This window comes from Tasmannia lanceolata, unplaced genomic scaffold (assembly GCF_043159265.1).
Source record: "Tasmannia lanceolata isolate RefF3 unplaced genomic scaffold, GAP_Taslan_0.1 ptg000008l, whole genome shotgun sequence".
Classification (NCBI taxonomy): Eukaryota; Viridiplantae; Streptophyta; class Magnoliopsida; order Canellales; family Winteraceae; genus Tasmannia; species Tasmannia lanceolata.
In genome coordinates, this window is record NW_027518685.1 from 49,101,226 (window position 1) to 49,122,009 (window position 20,784).

A 20,784-nucleotide genomic window follows, 5' to 3' on the forward strand; every position below is an offset into this window, starting at 1 on the left:
ATTTGACAAGATGCATTTTCCGCTTCTCGACCGTACCTCTCTCTCTCTCTCACACACACACACACACAAAAATAAGAATCTCCTTTGTATCTGTTGAATTCTTCTCCATAAATGTAGTGGTTATCATAAATGATTCACAGTTATGGACATCCGGCTACGGATTATTTCACACCCCACCATTTTAATTTTAATACCATTAAATATTAAAAAAATATTACCCACCATCAAATGCCTCCCAAGAGTTCCTATAAAGATCATGATCAACAATTACAGTCCTGATGCAACTGAACATTCAACATGTTAGTCAGTAGATAAATCGTTCCAATATCAACCTTGTATTTCTTTTTCCTTCATCTACCTAAGTACTGCTAAATCTTTGATAGTTACAATGCTGAATATAATCCATAGACAGGACACTTGTGCACAGTTGAAAATGAAATTTTTGGGGAATAATGGACTTGCCCTCTCAAATTATTTTGAAAGATGGGTACCCAATTTGGTAATGTTGATTATACTGCTTGGTGCTTCAAATCCAAGAGTTTCAACTTGCAGAAATTTGAAATTGGTGATGGAAACGCCAACCAATTTTAATTACGCTACAGCCACATAATAGTTCATTGCATACACAAAACTGAGTTTTCAAAGTGCAGACTTCAAGGAACAACGTACTTATACAGATTGAGATAGGCAAGCAAAATGTCAGTTTCCTGATTTCTTGTTGGCAACCTATTCTAGAGAAGCATTAGAATTATAACTATAAAAAATAAGAGCAAAGCATCAGATCATGTTACAATTTTTAGCCAACACATTTTTATCCAAGTTTTAGTGTGATGAACTGAATCATAACAGAGAGATCTGTATAGTTGTAGTTATTGCTAAACTAAACATGCACCTGATGAGAACAACATTATGGAGATGAAGAAACATCGTCAGAAGAAGGCATAATCTCACTCTCTATTCTGAGGCTTCCAACTGTACGGAAGGCTCTACTTTCAATTTTTCCAGTGCAGTGATGCGTCCATCAAGTGAATCATAGAGGTCTTTCACCTGGAGACATAAAAGTATGAAGTTCAGACATTGTAACTGATATGCTAACAAAATCAACCATCATTCAAATTATTCATGTTTAACTGAAAAAATGATACACATTAAAGCAGGCATTGTGGGCTGCTTTGATAACATCAACCATCAAGGCCTTCTTCAAGTTTGAATCCTTATATATAAGATGATAAGTTCTCTAATCTTATTCATGCTTTCCTTACTACTGATATTGGAGAAAAAGAAAGAGCTACTCAGCCCGCACTTTACTCATCTCTTTTATTTTTCCTTATAGACTCGCTCACTAAAAGCCCTTGCAGATCTGTGCTCCTCTTATTCTTATTGTGAACAGCCGATCTTGTGCCATCCTCAGCCGATCTTGGACCCCCTATGGTTTGTGAGCTCTGCTCATATAAGCTTTATCTAAGCAGCTGCTCAGAAACCATTTCCTCATATATATATATATATATATATATATATATATATATATATATATATATATATATATATATAGTAGTAGTAGTAAAAAACCCCGTGCGATGCATGGACCGACAAAGAACTGTACGGACCACGTCATAGGTTGATCCAAGCCGTCCATGTGATGGAACACAACATCAATAGGTTGTGCCCGTAAAATCATTTCCATAGGCTGATCCTAGCCCTCCAATCTATAGAGGTTTCCATAATTAAAAAAGCATAAAGGAGGGGGGTAGGATTGAAATTATGTGGCTTTAATGGGTGCCTTTGTTAAAAAGCATAAAGGAGGGGGTAGGATTGAAAATATGTGGGGTGAATGGGTGCCATTGTTAAAAAAAGTGATTTGTAATTCTCATAGAATTTTGGCAGAAATTCAAATAATTCTCTCCTTTTCTCTTCTGCTATATATATATATATATATAGAGAGAGAGAGAGAGAGAGAGAGAGAGAACTGTTAAGCGCACCATTTTTTTGGTTCCCGCTGGGTCCCGCTAAAGCGGACCAAAAAATGGTGCTATTAAGCGCACCAACACTTTTCTCACATATATATATATATATATATATATATATATATGAGGAAACAGTTTCTACACACAAGTAGAAACCGTTTTTCAAAAAATAGTGTGCTTAAGCGCACCAACACTTTTCTCATATATAAATATATATAAATATGAGAAAACAGTTTCTACACACAAGTAGAAACCGTTTTTCCTCTCTCTCTCTCTCTCTCTCTCTCTCTCTCTCTATATATATATATATATATATATATATATATATATATATATATATATATATATATGAGAAAACAGTTTCTACACACAAGTAGAAACCATTTTTCCTCTCTCTCTCTCTCTCTCTCTATATATATATATATATATATATATATATATATATATATATATATGGGACAAGTGAGCGTACTCAGTCGAGTAGATAAGCTTATCTACTCGGTCAGCTAAAAACAGTGGGCACCCACATTTTTTGGGTGATCCAAACCATTCATTTGAAAGGTCCTTACCTAGATAGGGTGTCCACAAAAAATCAGCTCCATACGATCATACTAACCCATCCAACAGTGGAGAGGAAAATGGGCTATATATATATATATATATACAGAGAGAGAGAGAGAGAGAGAGAGGAAAGTGTTTTTGAGCTTGAGCTCCGAAACTCTTGTGAGACCACATTTTTTGGGTGATCCAAAGCATTAATTCCAATGGTCCTTTCATAGATAGGATGTGTACAAAAAATCAGGTGGTTAGGATCATCCTAACCCTTCCATTTGTAGAGGGAAAAAATGGGCAGATCCGTGGAGAAACAGTATCTGTCCATTTTTTCCTCCACTTTTGGATGGGATAGGATGATCCTAACGACCAGATTTTTGGTACACACCCTATCCATGTAAGGGCCTTTCAAATGAATGCTTTGGATCACCCCAAAAATGTGCGCCCACATGAGTTTTTGAGCTCGACCTCAGATATTATATCTGAGCTCGAGCTCAGCAACAAATCCTAACGACCAGATTTTTGGTACACACCCTATCCATGTAAGGGCCTTTCAAATGAATGCTTTGGATCACCCATACAATCATCCTAACCATTCGATCTATAAAAGCCTACTTTCTAGCCGTCCATTCTAAAAATCCACAAATCAACACATACCATGATCCTATGGAAAGGATTTCTTAGGGACACCCTACCTATGTTAGGTCCTATAGAATGAACAGATTGGATGAGTCAGCAACATGGGAGATGGCATATATAGAGGACTGCACAGGCTGCGCGATACCTCAGTGTGTGTGTGTGTGTGTGTGTGTGTGTGTGAGAGAGAGAGAGAGAGAGAGAGAGAGAGAGAGAGAGAAAAGTGTAGCTAACTTAGCTACACCGACGCCTTAAAATACAGTGGGCCCCACATTGTTTCGGTGATGCAAACCATTCATTTGATGGGCCCTCACATAGATAGGGTGTGCCCAAAAAATCAGCTCCATAGGATCATCCCAACCCTACGATTTGATGAGGCAAAAATGGACGTGTAAAAACCTTTACAAATTTGTCCATTTTTGCCTCCACAGTTTGAAGGGTTTGGATCATCCAATGGAGCTGATTTTTTGGGCACACCTTATCAATGTGAGGGCCCATCAAATGAATGGTTTGGATCACCCAAACAATGTGGGCCCACTGTATTTTAAGCCGTCGGTGTAGCTAAGTTAGCTACATGTATGTGTAGCTTCACTTAACTATATATATATATATATATATATATATATATATATATATATATATAAGAGAACATTTCCTACACACTTGTGTAGGTAAGTTACCTACACACTACCTTAATATACAGTGGGGGCCCACATTGTTTGGGTGATCCAAACAATTCATTTGATTTGAATGGTCCTCACATAGATAGGGTGTCCACAAAAAATCAGATCCATAGGATCATCCTAACCATTCAAACTATGGAGGCAAAAAATGGACTAATTTGTGAAGGTTTATACACGTCCATTTTACCTCCACAAATCGTAGGGTTGGGATGATCCTATGGATCTGATTTTTTATGGACACCCTCTCTATGTGAGGACCATTCAAATGAATTGTTTGGATCACCCAAACAATGTGGGACCCCACTGAATTTTAAGGTAGTGTGTAGGTAACTTACCTACACAAGTGTGTGTAGGAAATGTTCTCTCTATATATATATATATGAGGAAAATGATTGTGAGCTTGAAGCTCATATAGCTTATATGAGCTTGAGGGCCTAAACACATGTGGGCCCACATTGTTAGGATGATCCAAAGCATTCATTTGAAAGGCCCTTACATAGATAGGATGTGTACAAAAAATCAGCTTCATAGGATCATCCTAACCCATCCAAATGTGGAGGGCAAAATGGACAGACATCGTTTGCCACAAATCTGCCCATTCTTTCCCTCCGCTTTTGGAAGGGTTAGGATTATCCAATGGATCTGATTTTTGGCACACACCCTATCTATGATGGGGCCTTGCAAATGAATGGTTTGGATCATCACAAAAAATGTGGGACCCATGTGTTTGGGCCCTCAAGCTCATATAAGCTATATGAGCTTCAAGCTCACAATCATTTTCCTCTCTCTCTCTCTCTCTCTCTCTCTCTATATATATATATATATATATATATATATATATATTAGGAAAAGCCTAAGCTAGAGCTTAGAAACCACTACTCCCATAGTTGGTTGAGTCATCCAACCCATTTAGTTTATAGGTTATGCTTAGGGTTATGGTTATGATTACGATTATGGGTTATGGTTAGGGTTATGATTTGTGGAGGTTTAGAATGAATGGCTAGTAATTATGGTCCTATAGATCGGATGGTTAGGATTATGGTATGGAGCTGGTTTGTTAGGAACACCCTATCTATGTGAGGTAGTATAAAATGAATGGGTTGGATGAGTCAAACTACTATGGGAGATGGTGTATTCTAAGGTCTAGCTCAACCTGAGCTACAGCTCAGAAACCTCGCCATTCATATATATATCTATATATATATATATATATATATATATTTATGGGGCCGAGGTTTCTGAGGTATCACGCAGGCTGAGCAAGCCTCTATATAACACACCATCTCCATGTTGAGTGACTCATCCTACCTCTTCAAACAATCATCCTAACCATTCGATCTGTAGAAGCCCACTTTGTAGATGTCCATTCTAAAACTCCACAAATCAACACATACCATGATCCTAGGGAGATGATTTCTTAGGGACATCCTACCTATGGTAGGTCCTATAGAATGAACAGGATGGATGAGTCAGACACCATGGGAGATCGTGTATATAGAGGGCTGCTCAGGCTGCGTGATACCTCAGAAACCTTTTCCCTTTCTATATATATATAGGGAAGTGATATATGCACCCCTTTTGATTACTAGGGATACCCAGCAGCAGTGTACGTGGCAATCAGCCCCATTAAATCCCTCTGACGTGAAGTACATCAGGCCTTCTGCAGTCATTGATACACTGCTGCTGTGTGTCCCAAGTGATGAAAAGGGGCGCATTTATCATTTCCCATATATATATATATATATATATATATAGAGGAATATGTTCGTGCGCTCAAGCTCTAATAAGGAATGGTGCGCTTGAGTGCACCAATCACATGGGTCCCACAATTTCTGTGAGGATCCAAACCATTCATTTGCAAGGGCCTATCATAGATAGGGTGTGTACCAAAAATCAGCTCCATTGAATCATCCTAACCCCTCCAAAAGTGGAGGGCAAAAATGGGCAGATTTGTGGTCTGTCCATTTTGACCTCCACAAATGGATGGGTTAGGATGATCCTATGGAGCTGATTTTTTGTACACACCCTATCTATGTAAGGCCCTTTCTAGTGAATGCTTTGGATCATCCTAACAATGTAGGCCTCATTGGTTTGAGAGCTCCAGCTCACGAATATGTTCCAACGCTCAAGCTCACAATCCTTTTCCTCATATATATATATATATATATATATATATATATATATATATATATATAGGGAAAGGTGTGCGTACTCGGTCGAGTAGATAAGCTTATCTACTCGGTCGGGTTAAAAACAGTGGGGGCCCACATTTTTGGGGTGATCCAAACCATTCATTTGAAAGGCCCTTACCTAGATAGGGTGTCCACAAAAAATCAGCCCCATAGGATCATCCTAACCCATGCAACAGTGGAGGGAAAAATGGGGAAAAATGGACAAACACAGCTTGTCCACAAATCTGCCCATTTTTCCCTCCGCTGTTGGATGGGTTAGGATGATCCTATGGGGCTGATTTTTTGTGGACACCCTATCTAGGTAAGGGCCTTTCAAATGAATGGTTTGGATCACCCCAAAAATGTGGGCCCCCACTGTTTTTAACCCGACCGAGTAGATAAGCTTATCTACTCGACCGAGTACACACACCTTTCCCATATATATATATATATATATATGTGTGTGTGTGTGTGTGTGTGTGTGTGTGTGTGTGAGAAAAGGGTTCCTAAGGTTAACCTCATATAGCTTATTAGGATGATCCAAAGCATAAGGGGCCCACATTGTTAGGATGATCCAAAGCATTCATTGGCCCCATCATAGATAGGGTGTGTACAAAAAATCAGCTCCATTGGATCATCCTAACCCATCCAAAAGTGGAGGGCAAAATGGATAGACACTTTTTGCCCACAAATCTGCCCATTTTTTCCTCCACTTTTGTAGGGGTTAGGATGATCCAATGGAGCTGACTTTTGGTACACACTTATCTATGATGGGGCCTTGTAAATGAATGGTTTGGATATCCAAACAATGTGGGCGCCTTATATTTTGCGAGCGCCACCTCATATAAGCTTATATGAGGTTAACCTCAGGAACTCTATTCTCTCTCTCTCTCTCTCTCTCTCTCTCTCTATATATATATATATATATATATATATATATATATATATATATAGAGGAATAAGAGTGTGCGGTCGAGGGCCTAAACACATGGGTCCCACACTTTTTGTAGTGATCAAAACCATTCATTTGCAAGGCCCCATCATAGATAGGGTGTGCACAAAAAATCAGCTCCATTGGATCATCCTAACCCCTCCAAAAGTGGAGGGCAAAAATGGGAAAATTTGTGGCAAACGGCGTCTGTCCATTTTGCCCTCCACTTTTGGATGGGTTAGGATGATCCTATGGAGCTGATTTTTTGTACACACCCTATCTATGATGGGGTCTTGCAAATGAATGCTTTGGGCCATCCTAACAATGTGGGCTCACATGAGTTTTTGGCCCTCGACCACACCTAAGCTTGGTGCGGTCGAGCGCACACTCTTATTCCTCATAAATATATATATATATATATATATATATATATATATATATGAGTAAACAGTTCCTTATATGAGGTGGCGCTCACAAAACATAAGGGGCCCACTTTGTTTGGATGATCCAAAGCATTCATTTGATAGGCCCTCACATAGATAGGGTGCCCACAAAAAATCAGGTCCAGAGGATCATTCGAACCCTTCCATTTGTGGAGGTTTAGATTTATGGAGGTTTATACCCATCCATTTTCACCTCCACAAATGGAAGGGTTAGGATGATCCTATGAAGTTGATTTTTTGTGGGCACCCTATCTAGGTGAGGGCCTATCAAATGAATGCTTTGGATCATCCAAACAAAGTGGGCCTCCTATGTTTTGTGAGCGCCACCTCATATAAGGTAGCGCTAGCGCCACCTTAGCTAGTATATATATATATACTAGTAAAAAACCCCGTGCGATGCACAGGCCGACAAAGAACTGTACGGACCACGTCATAGGTTGATCCAAACCGTCCATGTGATGGAACACAACATAAATAGGTTGTGCCCCAAAAATCATTTCCATAGGCTGATCCTAGCCGTCCAATCTATAGAGGTTTCCATAATTCCTCTTAAATCAGATGGTTAAGATCACTCTATAGATTTATAGATTTTTTATTAAAAAACCATAAAGGAGGGGGGTAAGATTGAAATTATGTGGCTTTAATGGGTGCATTTGTTAAAAAGCATAAAGGAGGGGGTAGGATTGAAAATATGTGAGTTGAATGGGTACATTTGTTGAAAAAAGTCAAAAAAAGTGATGTGTAATTCTCATAGAATTTTCCAAAAATTCAAAAAATTCTCTTCTTTTCTCTTCTCCTATATAGTATATAGATATCTACTACTATATAGCATAAAAGAAAATGAGAGAATTTTGTCCATTTAACACATCAATGTGGATGATTTTTACCGTTTTTTGCCCTCCCCACATATCTGTACATACTAGCTATGTGAGGGTAAAAAAGGTATGAATGTTCGAAATTATTTGCAAAATCTGTGGCATTAACACATGGCTGGTAATTTTGATCTTGATTTGCTAGCCACCTTCTCCAAACGCTACGTCTCGCCCATCCTTTGCAATTGTATGTATTCAGAGATTTGTCTTATTAGATGTGATGAAAAACTGCACCGAAATACTATTTCTTGAAAGGTTGCTAGCAATAATACGTAAAGAAAGAAGCTAGCAATAATAATCATTACATAGTAAAGTTTATGAGAGAAATTACGGATAACGGGTACCTCGGGCACCTGGATATGACAATTACGGAAAAAAACTACAAAGAAGAGGTATCAAAATATGATAATTACGAAAAAACTACTTTTCCTTATTATTTTTTGAGGATATTACGAATTCTGCACCCCTTTAAAAATATTTACAAATTCTGGGCACCTTCAGAGGAACAACAGATTATGGAAACCTCTATCGATAGGACGGCTAGGATCAACCTATGGAAATGATTTACGAGCACAACCTATTGATGTTGTATTCCATCACATGGACGGTTTGGATCAACCTATGATGTGGTCCGTACAGTTCTTTGTCGGCCCGTGCATCGCACGGGGTTTTTACTAGTATATATATGAGCAATGATAGATGCAAGGGAGCCCTTGCATGAAGAGCTGGAAAAGGGCCCTTGATTGGTTCCACATCATCAAGTGTAACCGTTTCAAATCAGTTGAAAAAGTAAATTCAGTTACACTTAATGACGTGGAACCAATCAAGGGCCCTTTCAGGCTCTTTATGCAAGGGCTCCCTTCATCTATCATCCCTCATATATATATATATATATATATATATATATAAATAAATATATATATATAGAGAGAGAGAGAGAGAGAAAAGTGTAGCTACACATACGTGTAGCTAACTTAGCTACACTGACGGCTTAAAATACAGTGGGCCCCACATTGTTTGGGTGACGCAAACCATTTTTTGGATGGGCCCTCACATAGATAGGGTGTGCCCAAAAAATTAGCTGCATAGGATCATCCCAACCCTACGATTTGTGGAGGCAAAAATGGACGTGTAAAAACCTTCAAAAATCTGTCCATTTTTGCCTCCAAAGTTTGAAGGGTTGGGATGATCCTATGGAGCTGATTTTTTGGGCACACCCTATCAATGTGAGGGCCTATCAAATGAATGGTTTGGATCACCCAGACGATGTGGGCCCACTGTATTTTATGCCGTCGGTGTAGCTAACTTAGCTACACGTCGGTGTAGCTAAGTTCGAAATTTCGGACCGAAATTACTGAAATTCCAAAATTTGGAATTTCGCTAAATTTCCAATTTCGGTTTCGGTCCCCACCAAAATCCGAAATTTCGGATTTCGGTCGAAATTAAAACCATGCTCATAACACAGCTATAACTTATGTTCCCAGAAAACCTGAAAATCAGCTCATAGTTTAGCACCCGCAGATCAAGTATTCTGATGCAATTTTTTCGTGAGGGCATCTGTCCCCAATAGAAGCAGTTTGTTTAAAAGATGGCATTTCTAATGTGGAAATATATGATACAACTGAGTTTCCCGCAATGATGTATGCACTTATAATAAAAGCGTACATGAAAATGCGCATATCATTTGGAAACATCACAATGTGTGACCAATTGCCGAAGTCTTCTATGATTGATTTTATCCACTTTGTGACCATTTGATGTATGGGTTGTTTTCTTTTTTGTAAGAAGTTTAACCTTTAAAGGTCCCATGGTTTTTCTTACTAAAGAAATTAATTGATGAAATTGTTTTGATTGATATTTTGAGGGAGTTAGAAATGGAGTTCGGGTTAGAGAGGGGAAGAAGAAGAGGAATGGAGAGATGGAGAGTCTCCACTAGGGAGCTCCTCATGTATATATGATGCATATATAGGCCCCAAACATGGCAACCGTGTACAAAGAGTCTCCACTAGAGAGCTCCTCATGTATATGATGTATATATAGGCCCCAAATAAGGCAACAGTGTACAAAGACTACAATACTCTTTTGCGCAGGTTCGAATCCTGCTGTCGACGTTTCTTTTTTATCGTTTAAAAAAAAAGACTACAATACTCTCTAAACTACAAGTAATACCCAAACTACCCTTACATGTTATTCAACACTCCGACTCAAGCTGGAGTGTATATACTATGGAACTCCAACTTGCTACAAAGAAACTACAATAAACAACTAAAAAACCAAAAAGTACAATAAGCTCATACACATATCCAGCTTGGTAACACTCCTCAAGCTGGTGTGGTGAATACATAATAAAAAACGTAACAATAAAAGACAACGGCCACCATGAGTACAATCATCGAGATCAGCGGCCACCAAAAAAGAAAAACTCCCTCTGAATGAGAGCCCGGTGAATAAATATGCAAACCACGAAAGATCAAACTAGGGCACCTCGTCAGGGAAATAACAACGATCCATCGGCAAAACGAGCACACCAAAGGTGCGTACACGAGCAACAACAAAGCACCACGAGCGGGAACACCAGCTAAGCAGCACCACGCCAATAGAAGAAGATAACCAACGATGTGGAAACCATCAGAGACAAGGCTGACGGGGAAATCATCGCCTGGAGAGAAAAATCAATGATGGGGAAACCATCGTCTGGAGAAAAGGTTGACGGCATGAACATCGTTGCCTAGAGATAACCATCCCACGATGGGGAAACTATCGTCTTGAGAGAAAGTCGACAGGGAAACCGTCGCCTAAAGAGAAGCAACCAACGATAGGAAAACCATCATCTGGAAACAAGGTCGACGGCATGAACATCATCGCCTGAAGAGAACCAACCAACGATGGGAAAACCATCGTCTGGGGACAAGGTCGACAGGGAAACCGTCGCCTAAAGAAAACCAACCAACGATGGGGAAACCATCGTCTGATGACAAGGTCGATGGCATGAACATTGTTGCCTGAAGGAAACACCGACCAACGACGGTGGAAAGCACGTCGCCAGGGGCAGAGAACCGATCAACGATGGGGATACCGTCGTCTGGTGAGACAAAGTCTATGGGGACACCGTCGTCTGGTGAGACAAAGTCTATGGGGACACCGTCGCCTAGAGAGAACAATGTAAAGAAGAATTGATAATGCCATGAGGCAACTAACAATGCGAAGGAGAACTAATAACCAAGAATGGTGAAATACATCAAAGAAGTACTAATTACCAAGAATGGTGAAATACATCAAAGAGAAGAAATGACAGTGCAAAGAGGAGACAACATGAAGAAGGATGCAGCATAGAATCACTACCAACACTCCCCCTTGGGCGAGACTACATGAGCCTAGAGACAACAAGAGAAGCAAACAAGACAACACTCCCTCTCAAGTTGAAGGTAAATTACCTTCAACTTGCAATGAAAAAAAGACAATCAAGGCACCACAACTCTCTCGGACATTTCATCGAACACTTGGTGGGCACCTTGGATAGGAAGACAAAGGCCATGGAAGACAAAACAATATAGAAAAGAGAAAATAAAGGGATAGGGTGGAGTTTAGATGCCAAAAAGGGATTTTGTGAAGAAGTTTTCTTCTCAAATGGGATGGTAGTGAGAAAATACGGAGAAAGAAGAGTTAGGAGGACGAGAATTGAGATTTGGGATTTGGGATTTAAGAAAGAGAAAGGGAGGAATAGATTGTGGAGAGACCCAACAATGGGCGTATGAGAAAATAGAGAGAGATCTTTTCTTTTCTTTTTCTTTTTTTTTTTACTTGGATTTTCTGATTTATGGCTTTGAGTTTCGTCGTAGAGAGATCAAAGGAAAATGCGCATATGCACTGGGGAGAGATTTCCAATAAAGGAAATGCCAAAAAATGGGTTGTCTGAAAAAGATGGGTTGCGTGATTGAAAGTAAGATGGAAATCTTGAAAAAGAACCCAAAAAAAGGGCTTGTGCCAGTGCGCTGAGAGAGAGAGAGAGAGAGAGAGATTAAGGAGTGATTTGCGAGAGATTTGAGGGGGATTGAAAAAATATTTTCGAAAGAGAGGCGGTTGTTATTTACAGCAAACCCATTTCAAAACAGATAAAAGAGAGAGACGTTGAAGAAAGAATATCTAGGGGAGATTGAGAGAGAGATTTTAGGGATTTTGTAAAAGGAGAAAAACCAGTGCAAACGGCTCGGGGAAAAAAAGAGAAAAAGAAAACGAGGGATGAGAGAGAGAGAGTGGCGTGGGAGTCTTGAGATGGCTCTTCTTCTTTTCTTCTTCCTTTTCCATGGATCTTTGCTCTGATATCATGTTAGAAATGGACTTAGGGTTAGAGAGAGGAAAGAAGAGGAATGGAGAGTCTTCACTAGTGAGCTCCTCATGTATATGATGTATATATAGGCCCAGAATAGGGCAACAATGTACAAAGACTACAATACCCTCTAAACTACAACTAACACCTAAACTACCCTTACATGTTATTCAACAAAGGGTATAGGAATTGGGAAAATTTTGCAAACGGATTATGTAACGTTGGATTCTTATATATATATATATATATATATATATATAGAGAGAGAGAGAGAGAGAGAAGGGTTGCTGCCTCGAGCGCTTAGCTTAGCTGCGCTCGAGCACAGAAACAGGGGGGTGGGGTCATTGGGAGGTGATCCTAACCACTCATTTGGAAGGCCCCATCATGGATGGGGGGCCTACCCAAAATCAACTCCATTGGATCACCAATGGGTGTCCATTTGTGGGGCCAAAAATGGACAGATACTGTTTGTCCACTAATATGTCCATTTTTAGCCCCACAAATGGACACCTTAAGGTAGACCTGGCAAATGCGACCCGTGCCCGCGGGTCAACCTGGCCCACCCGCAAATTTGCTGGCACGGGTTGGCTTTTTAGTGACCCATCAAAAACTAACCCGCGGGTCACCCAACCTGCAAAAACACGGGTCGGGTCGGGTCAACCCACGGGTTTTTAGCTTTTTTTTTAACATTTTTTATTTTAAAAGAAAAAATGTGATCAAGGGCTCAGATCATAGCTAGGGTTTTAAAAGAGTAAAACATAAAAGAGAGGCCATTCTATTTTCTCATTCTCTCTTTTGTTTAGACTGCTTTAGGGTTTGAAGGGGGGCTCTCTCATTTTCATTGGACGGATCCGAGCATCTTCTCCGATCGGTTCCCTCCCGCCAGCGCTCCTTTTCCCCTTTCCGACCACCTTCTCCATCATCTTACCGCTTTGAAACCCACCACCACTACAATCAAACCCATTTCTTTTTTCCCCATAACCATCATCAGCTCAACACCATTTCTATCAAACCCATTCCAAAAATCATCTTCTTCTCCACCAGATCCGCTCGAGTAGCATTCCAGGTCTGATTTCTAGAAATTCCTCTCTCTTCTTTAATTTCATTTTTTGGATTTCTCATATGATCTATCTTTTATAATTTACTTTTGTTCGTATGAGAATCTCTATTTTCTAGTGAAATTTCCAGAAATCCTCCGTTATTTATAGATCTGCCAATCAATTTAAGAAAGAAATTCGTGAAGATCAGTTGTAATCTAGAATCTGAATTCCTAAATTTTGATCTTTATGGCGGTTTATGTGCTTTTTTCTAGGGCAGAATATCTAGATCTCTTAGGTGTTATATTTTTCTTTCGTTTTTTTCATATTACGAGTTAGAGTTCTGAAAATAATTAAATTGGATTTGTTAGAGATCGTGATGAATTTTATGTGAGCTCGAATAGTTTAACTTTTTTAACGCATGATATTCAAATTTCTAGTAAATTCAGAACACCAAATCACTAATTTTGAAGGCACTGAACTCAAATTCTTATAAATTCAAACACAAAAATGTGGAAGATGAGTCATTCTTTGCCAATGGACTTTAAGTGCACACAATTCACCTTTTAGATGAAACGTTGTTTCATCTCATAGATGAAGTTGAATTCTGAATTACCTGTTGAAGCATAACTGATCGAATAACACCAACTCTAAAAGCTTAAGTTTTTGGAGTTATTGGTTGTTTTCACAGTACCTAAGTTTCATTTCTCATTTTCTTTCTTTTTGTTTTAGGATCTGAGGAGACTTGAGTTTTTGAGAAGAAACGAACGTAACTATTTCAAAAATTCTACTTGAGTTGGTAGCCTTATCTTTCCTTCAAGCATTCAAGGTATGATCCTTCACTCCTTATGTTGCGATGATAATCTAGTCTTCTGGAAACTCTTTTTAAGCATGTATTTTGAATGTTATTTAAAAGGCCTTATGGAGTCTATGAACACCAACTCTCCTATGAATGAGGAAAGTGATGGCGAAGGTCCTTCTCAAGATCTAAGTATTGCTACTACCGGTAAAAATTCTAAACGCAAAACTAGAATTTGGGATGACTTTGAAATCTATGAAGATGAGAATGGAAAAGAGAGAGCAAAGTGCAAGGTATGCCCAAAAAGTTTTGCCATAGGTAGTAATACTCATGGGACTTCAAATTTTAAAAAACCATGTTGAAATGGTTGGAAAATGTATAGGGCGCACCAATAAGGATGTAAATCAGATGCATATAGGCTATGCTACATCCTTACGTGCCAAAAAAATTTCTCAAGAAACTTATCGTGAGAAGGTAGCAATTTCTATTATGAAACATAATTATCCATTTTCATTAGTTGAACATGAAGGTACAAGGGATCTTCACAACTATTTGAATCAAGATGTAAAACCCTATTGTAGGAACACCGCTAAATCTGATTGCTTGAAAATATATAAGAGAGAGAAAGAAAGGCTTAAGCTTGATTTGGGAAGAGTTACAAGTAGGATATGTCTCACTTCAGATGTATGGTCATCCATCACAACCGAGGGGTACATTTATCTTACCGCACATTATATAGATGAGAATTGGATATTGCATAGTAAAATTCTCAATTTTGTCACTTTCCCCCTCCACACAACGGTGTACTTTTGGCAGATAAAGTGTTTCAATTCTTGAAGGATTGGAGAATTGAGAAGAAAATTGTTCTCTTACTTTAGACAATGCATCTAGCAATGATAGCATGCAAGAAATCTTGAAAAACCAACTTAGTGTGCAAGATGCTTTGTTATGTAAGGGTAATTATTTTCATGTTAGATGTTCTGCACATATCTTGAACTTAATTGTTCAAGATGGTTTGAAGATCGCTAATGTAGCTATACACAAGATTAGAGAAAGTGTCAAGTATGTCAAAAGTTTTGAGGGTAGGATAATAAAGTTTGCTAAGTATTGTGAACAAGTTGATGTGAGACACTCAATGGGTTTGAGCATGGATGTACCGACTAGGTGGAATGCCACTTTTTTTATGCTTGAAAGTGCCATCAAATATCGTCTTGCATTTCAACGTTATGCTTTGATAGAACCAGGATACAATTATTGTCCATCAATTGATGAATGGAAAAGGGGGGAGGAAATTTGTAAAATGTTGAAGCCGTTTTATGACATTACGATGCTTTTTTCGGGTTCCGATTACCCAACGGCAAACTTATATTTTCAATGTCTGAAAATTCAAATCCGTTTACTTGAAGAGAAGGAAAGTGCAGATGATGTAATTAGTAGCATGGCAAATCAAATGATCCCAAAGTTTGAGAAATATTGGGAGTCTTACAGTGTTGTGCTAGCTATGGCTGCCGTTCTAGATCCTTAATACAAGATGAATATGGTGGAATTTTGCTATAAGAAGATTCATGACAACACACACAAGGAAAAGGTGGCATGTGTCCGAGTGGCTCTGAGTTCACTTTTTGAAGAATATGTTTCCCAATTCTCCGTGGATACCTCGAATCATGCTTCAGCTATGACTAGTGGCGACATTTGTATTGATGATGGCTTTAGTGTAAGTTACACTTTTTTAATATTCTTATTATATTTAATCTTTTAAGAAGTTGAATATCTAATTATCTATTCCCCTTAAATATATTTGATATTTCTCTCATGTAGGAATTTGATTACTATGAGAGTGAATTTTGTACCACTAAGAAGTCAGAATTAGACCTCTACTTGGAGGAGACAAAGTTTGATCATAAACAACATTTGAATGTTTTAGAGTATTGGAAAGACAACGCTGGTAGATATCCTATTCTCTCTAGGATAGTACGTGATCTCATGAGTGTACCAATAACTACCGTTGCTTCGGAATCGGCTTTTAGCATTGGAGCTAAAGTTCTCACCAAATATCGAAGCTCGCTAAGACCAGAAAATGCCGAAGCCGTAATTTGCACTAGCAATTGGATGTTTGGTTATGAAGTTCAATGTAAGTTTTAATATTTAGTTTACCTACCATAGTCCATAGCACTACTAATATTTTTTGAAATATTTACGACTGCTAATAATTACTAGATGAAGATCTTATGGTATTTAATTACTTACATTTGTTAAATGTAGGTGAAGATCCTACTGATGAACAACTCGTAGTACCATTATCCAAGATTTCTCTTTCGGAATCAAGAGGATCAACTACCACCGATGTCATTTGATTTGGTATAGTTTCTATGCATTGATTTGGTATAGTTTTTATTCGTTGTTTCCCAATAGCTTTTATTCATCAATTTGCTATAGTTTCTATTAATTATTTTGGTATAGTTTCTATTCATTGATTTGGTATATTTTATATTCATTGCAGGAGCCTTCTTCATCGTACCGGCAGTGGGAGACGACTGTCACAACTCTAAAGCATAGACTCTATGATTAATTTAAATATTTCTATGATGTTTCACTTGTGGATTTGATGGGGACTATGTTTCTATGATGTTTCTACGATGTTTTTATGGATTCAGTTTGCTCGTGATATTTTGTTAATGGGGATTATGTTTCTATGATGTTTTTATGGATTCAGTTTGCTCGTGATATTTTGGTAATGGGGATTATGTTTCTATGATGTTTCTAAGATTATATTTTGCTCGTGATGTTTTTTTACATTCGAGTTTGCAGAAGCTTGGCCTGGTGAATGGTGTGCTCTTGACTAAGGTATCTTCTCCATCTCACAATTTTGCTTCATTTAATCTAGTTTTTGTTGTAATTGTAGATTGGTAAGGCTTTGAAGAAGCTGTTTGAAGATGGTGTAGTGAATGTGAGGATTTGTGGATTACCTCCAAACTCTGGTTGGCTTCTTTGATTGAGTAGTAAATTAGAGGCACTTGTAGTTGCTGGTAGCAGTTTGGATTAATTTTTTTTAATACATCCATCCATTTTTTTTCCATATAAACAACGAAAAGTGAATTTCACAGGTGTAGCCATCCTGAAGATGTGCCTGTAGTAGTGGACATAACTTTGCAAGAGCTGTAGCTTGATTACATAGACTTGTACCTTGTATGTGCTTCTTGTTTCAATGTTAAATTGTGTACTTGGCAGGTTATCTTTTAGTTAATTGTGTTTAGTAGTATACTTGTAGGTTTATATAGGCTTTGTAGTATTGTGTGCCCTCGTGCTGCGAACCAGGTGGAATGCCATCCTGTTTGGCAGCAGAGCAAACTCTTCCAATTTTGACAATCTAAGGGAATTCACCTGTCTGTAAGCTTTCAAATCATTAGATTGTTCATTTTCTATTTCATATCAATTTATGATTTCTACTTGAATAATTACATACATGTTATGATTCATGCAATGGGTTTTTTGTAGGCTTATTCCCCATTAGGTTCTTCCGGCAGGACATGGATCAGATAAAGTGTGATAAAGTGTTCTGAATATGGTTGCAGAGAAATTGGGAAAGACATAGGGAAAAGTTGCTCTTCGTTGGGGGCCTTCAAATTGGTCAGAGTGTAGTGCCTAAGAGCACAAATGAAGGGAGGATAAAGGAAAATTTTGATATATTTGATTGGTCTATCCCTGAGGACTTGCTCACAAAGTTCTCTAAAATCAACCAGGCAAGTACATATTTTCTTCAACATCAATACCTTTACTTCTAACCCAACATAAATATTTTTCTTCCTTAGACCACTTATCATTGCTGATTAATTTGGTTTCCTTGGCTAGTTATCTAGTTGATTTAAGTCTAGGTTGGTTGTTGAAATTAGTTACTGAGCATATATGGATACAACACTTACAGTTGAATGTAGGCAAAGGCGCTTTTGTATCTGCTCTCTTCAACACATTTAATAATCTTTTTATGTTATCTAATGATGCAGAGATGGCTAATTGATGGTCAGTTTCTTATTCATGAGCTTGGTCCTTACAAAAATGTCAAAGAACTATGGGATGGTGAAATTTAAGGGACCAATCTATTCTGTTGTATTGATAAGTTTAGATTTCTCATGCTTGCTTGACAATCTCAGAAGAGGTGTGAATTTGCCCGAACACACATGTTCAATGTTATTGTTTTACATTTGAACTACTGTAGCTTCTGAAATCTGTTTTTAGCACACAAGTTCAGTGTCATTGTTCTATATTTGAATTAATAAAGCTTATTTGAAGTTTTGTCATTAGATTGGGGCTAGAATAGTGCACTTGTGTCTGGAAATCAGCCCTTGTTTTTGTTAATATCGGAAAAGAAAATAGTCATATGATGAAGGGCCGTAGAAACACATATTGATCATCCCACCCTTGATAATTTTGATCCAACAGCATCTCACTTTCTGAGGACTCCCAACTTCCAGAGTTCCAGTAGCTCATGGGGTGGGCACTACTAATTTACTATGCATGAATACACTCCATATTGTTGTGCCCAAAAAATCATTAGCATAGGATGATTCTACCCCTCCAATCTAAAGAGGGACTGACAATATGGAAACTTCTATAGATCGAACGGTTGAGATCATCCTATGGCAAAGTTTTTTGCGGCACGATTTGTTTATGTTGTGGCCCATCAAATGGTCGGTTTGGATCATCCTATGGTGTAGGCTATACCATCCATTTTGAAAATTAGGGGGTGCAAGGGGTGAATTTATCACCACCCAATAAAAACTCATATTTGGAAAAACATGCGGGTAACCCGCGGGTCGACCCGACCCACCCGCACTGGGCACGAGTCACGTGTTTGCTGACCCGCAATCCGCGTGACCCGCACCCGCATGACCCGCGGGTCGACCCGACCCACCCGCACTGGGCACGAGTCACGTGTTTGCTGACCCGCAATCCGCGTGACCCGCACCCGCATGACCCGCGGGTCGACCCGACCCGACCCACCCGTTTGCCAGGTCTACCCTAAGGTGATCCAATAGAGCTGATTTTTTGTGGACACCCTACCCATGAAAGGGCCCATCAAATGAATGCTTTGAATCCCACCCAAAAATGTGGCCCACCCCTGTTTCTATGCTCGAGCGCAGCAACTCTATCCTCATATATATATATATATATATATATATATAGGGAAAAGTGTTTGTACTCGGTCGAGTACCTAAGGTTATTAACGCAGGAAGAGGGAGAACCGTGGATCGGATCTAATCACAGCCGTCCAAGTCTTTACACAGAATGAAAGTGCGATGCTCCCTCCCCTGTTACGATTCGCGCTGCTGGATAGGAGAAACCCTAGAGGAGAAAAACCGAAGAAGAAATAGAGGTTTGTAGTCCCTCACGCCGCTCCTCTCCAAAAACTCTCTCCCTCACGCCGCGCGTCTCTCTCTCTCTCTCCCAACACTCGTTTATTTTCAACCATTTTGCGCATTTCTCCCTCTCCCTGTTTCGATTCTCGCTGGAGAGGAGAAACCCTAGATGAGAAAAGAAGAAGAAACCTAAGGTCCGCGCGTCTCTCTCTCTCTCTCTCCCAACACTCGTTTATTTTCAGGTAACGAATCTTTCTTCTTCTCTATTTTTCAAACCCTTTTTCTCTACAGATTTGTTAAACCTTTTTTCTCTACAGATTTGTTAAAGTTTTGTTACAGTTTTTGTTACAGATTTTGGGTAAAATCATTTAACACTACAGATTTGTTAAACCCTTTTTCTCTACAGATTTGTTAAGGTTTTGTTACAGATTTTGGGTAAAATCATTTAACACTACAGATTTGTTAAACCCTTTTTCTCTACAGATTTGTTAAAGTTTTGTTACAGTTTTTGTTACAGATTTTGGGTAAAATCATTTAACACTACAGATTTGTTACAGTTTTTTAAAACTACAGATTTTTAACACTACAGATTTGCAATTGTTTAAGATTTTTAACACTACAGATTTTTTAACACTACAGATTTGCACAGAATGAAAGTGCGATGCTCCCTCTCCCTGTTGCAATTTTTAACCCACTCAAAACCCCTCTCTGCTCTCATTTCTCATTTCCTTTAAGATTATGATGAGCAATTCTGAGTGTCAAACCGATTATTGGTTTAATTCTTAATCCAATAATCGGTTTGGCAGTCAGAATCAGTTGTTATAATCTGAAAAGAAGAAGGCCTTAATTTAATTTTTGTGGTTTATTTGCTGAAGAAACTCTTTACTGTTGTGTTTGGAATGATTGGTTGGAATCGCAGGTAGAACTTCTGAGTGGGTTTAAGCTCTATTTGAAAGGGATTGGTTAAGTTTTATTGAGCTAATGGATGATACAATGTCCGAAGGTTTTGGGTTAT

At 38.7% G+C, this 20,784-nt stretch overlaps 1 protein-coding gene and 1 pseudogene across 1 annotated transcript in view; one reads left to right on the plus strand and one right to left on the minus strand.

Moving 5' to 3' along the window:
• Window positions 1–601: 601 nt before the first annotated feature.
• The window catches only part of LOC143883631 (ABC transporter A family protein), a 52,706-nt gene continuing 32,523 nt past the window's right edge, over window positions 602–20,784 (minus strand). Inside the window, exon 2 of the mRNA XM_077386977.1 lies at window positions 602–1,047. Within this exon, the coding sequence (XP_077243092.1) occupies window positions 955–1,047 (93 nt within the window). The 3' untranslated portion in view covers window positions 602–954. The remainder of the gene's footprint in view (window positions 1,048–20,784) is intronic.
• Window positions 15,947–18,500, plus strand: LOC143885583 (NADPH-dependent aldo-keto reductase, chloroplastic-like; annotated as a pseudogene).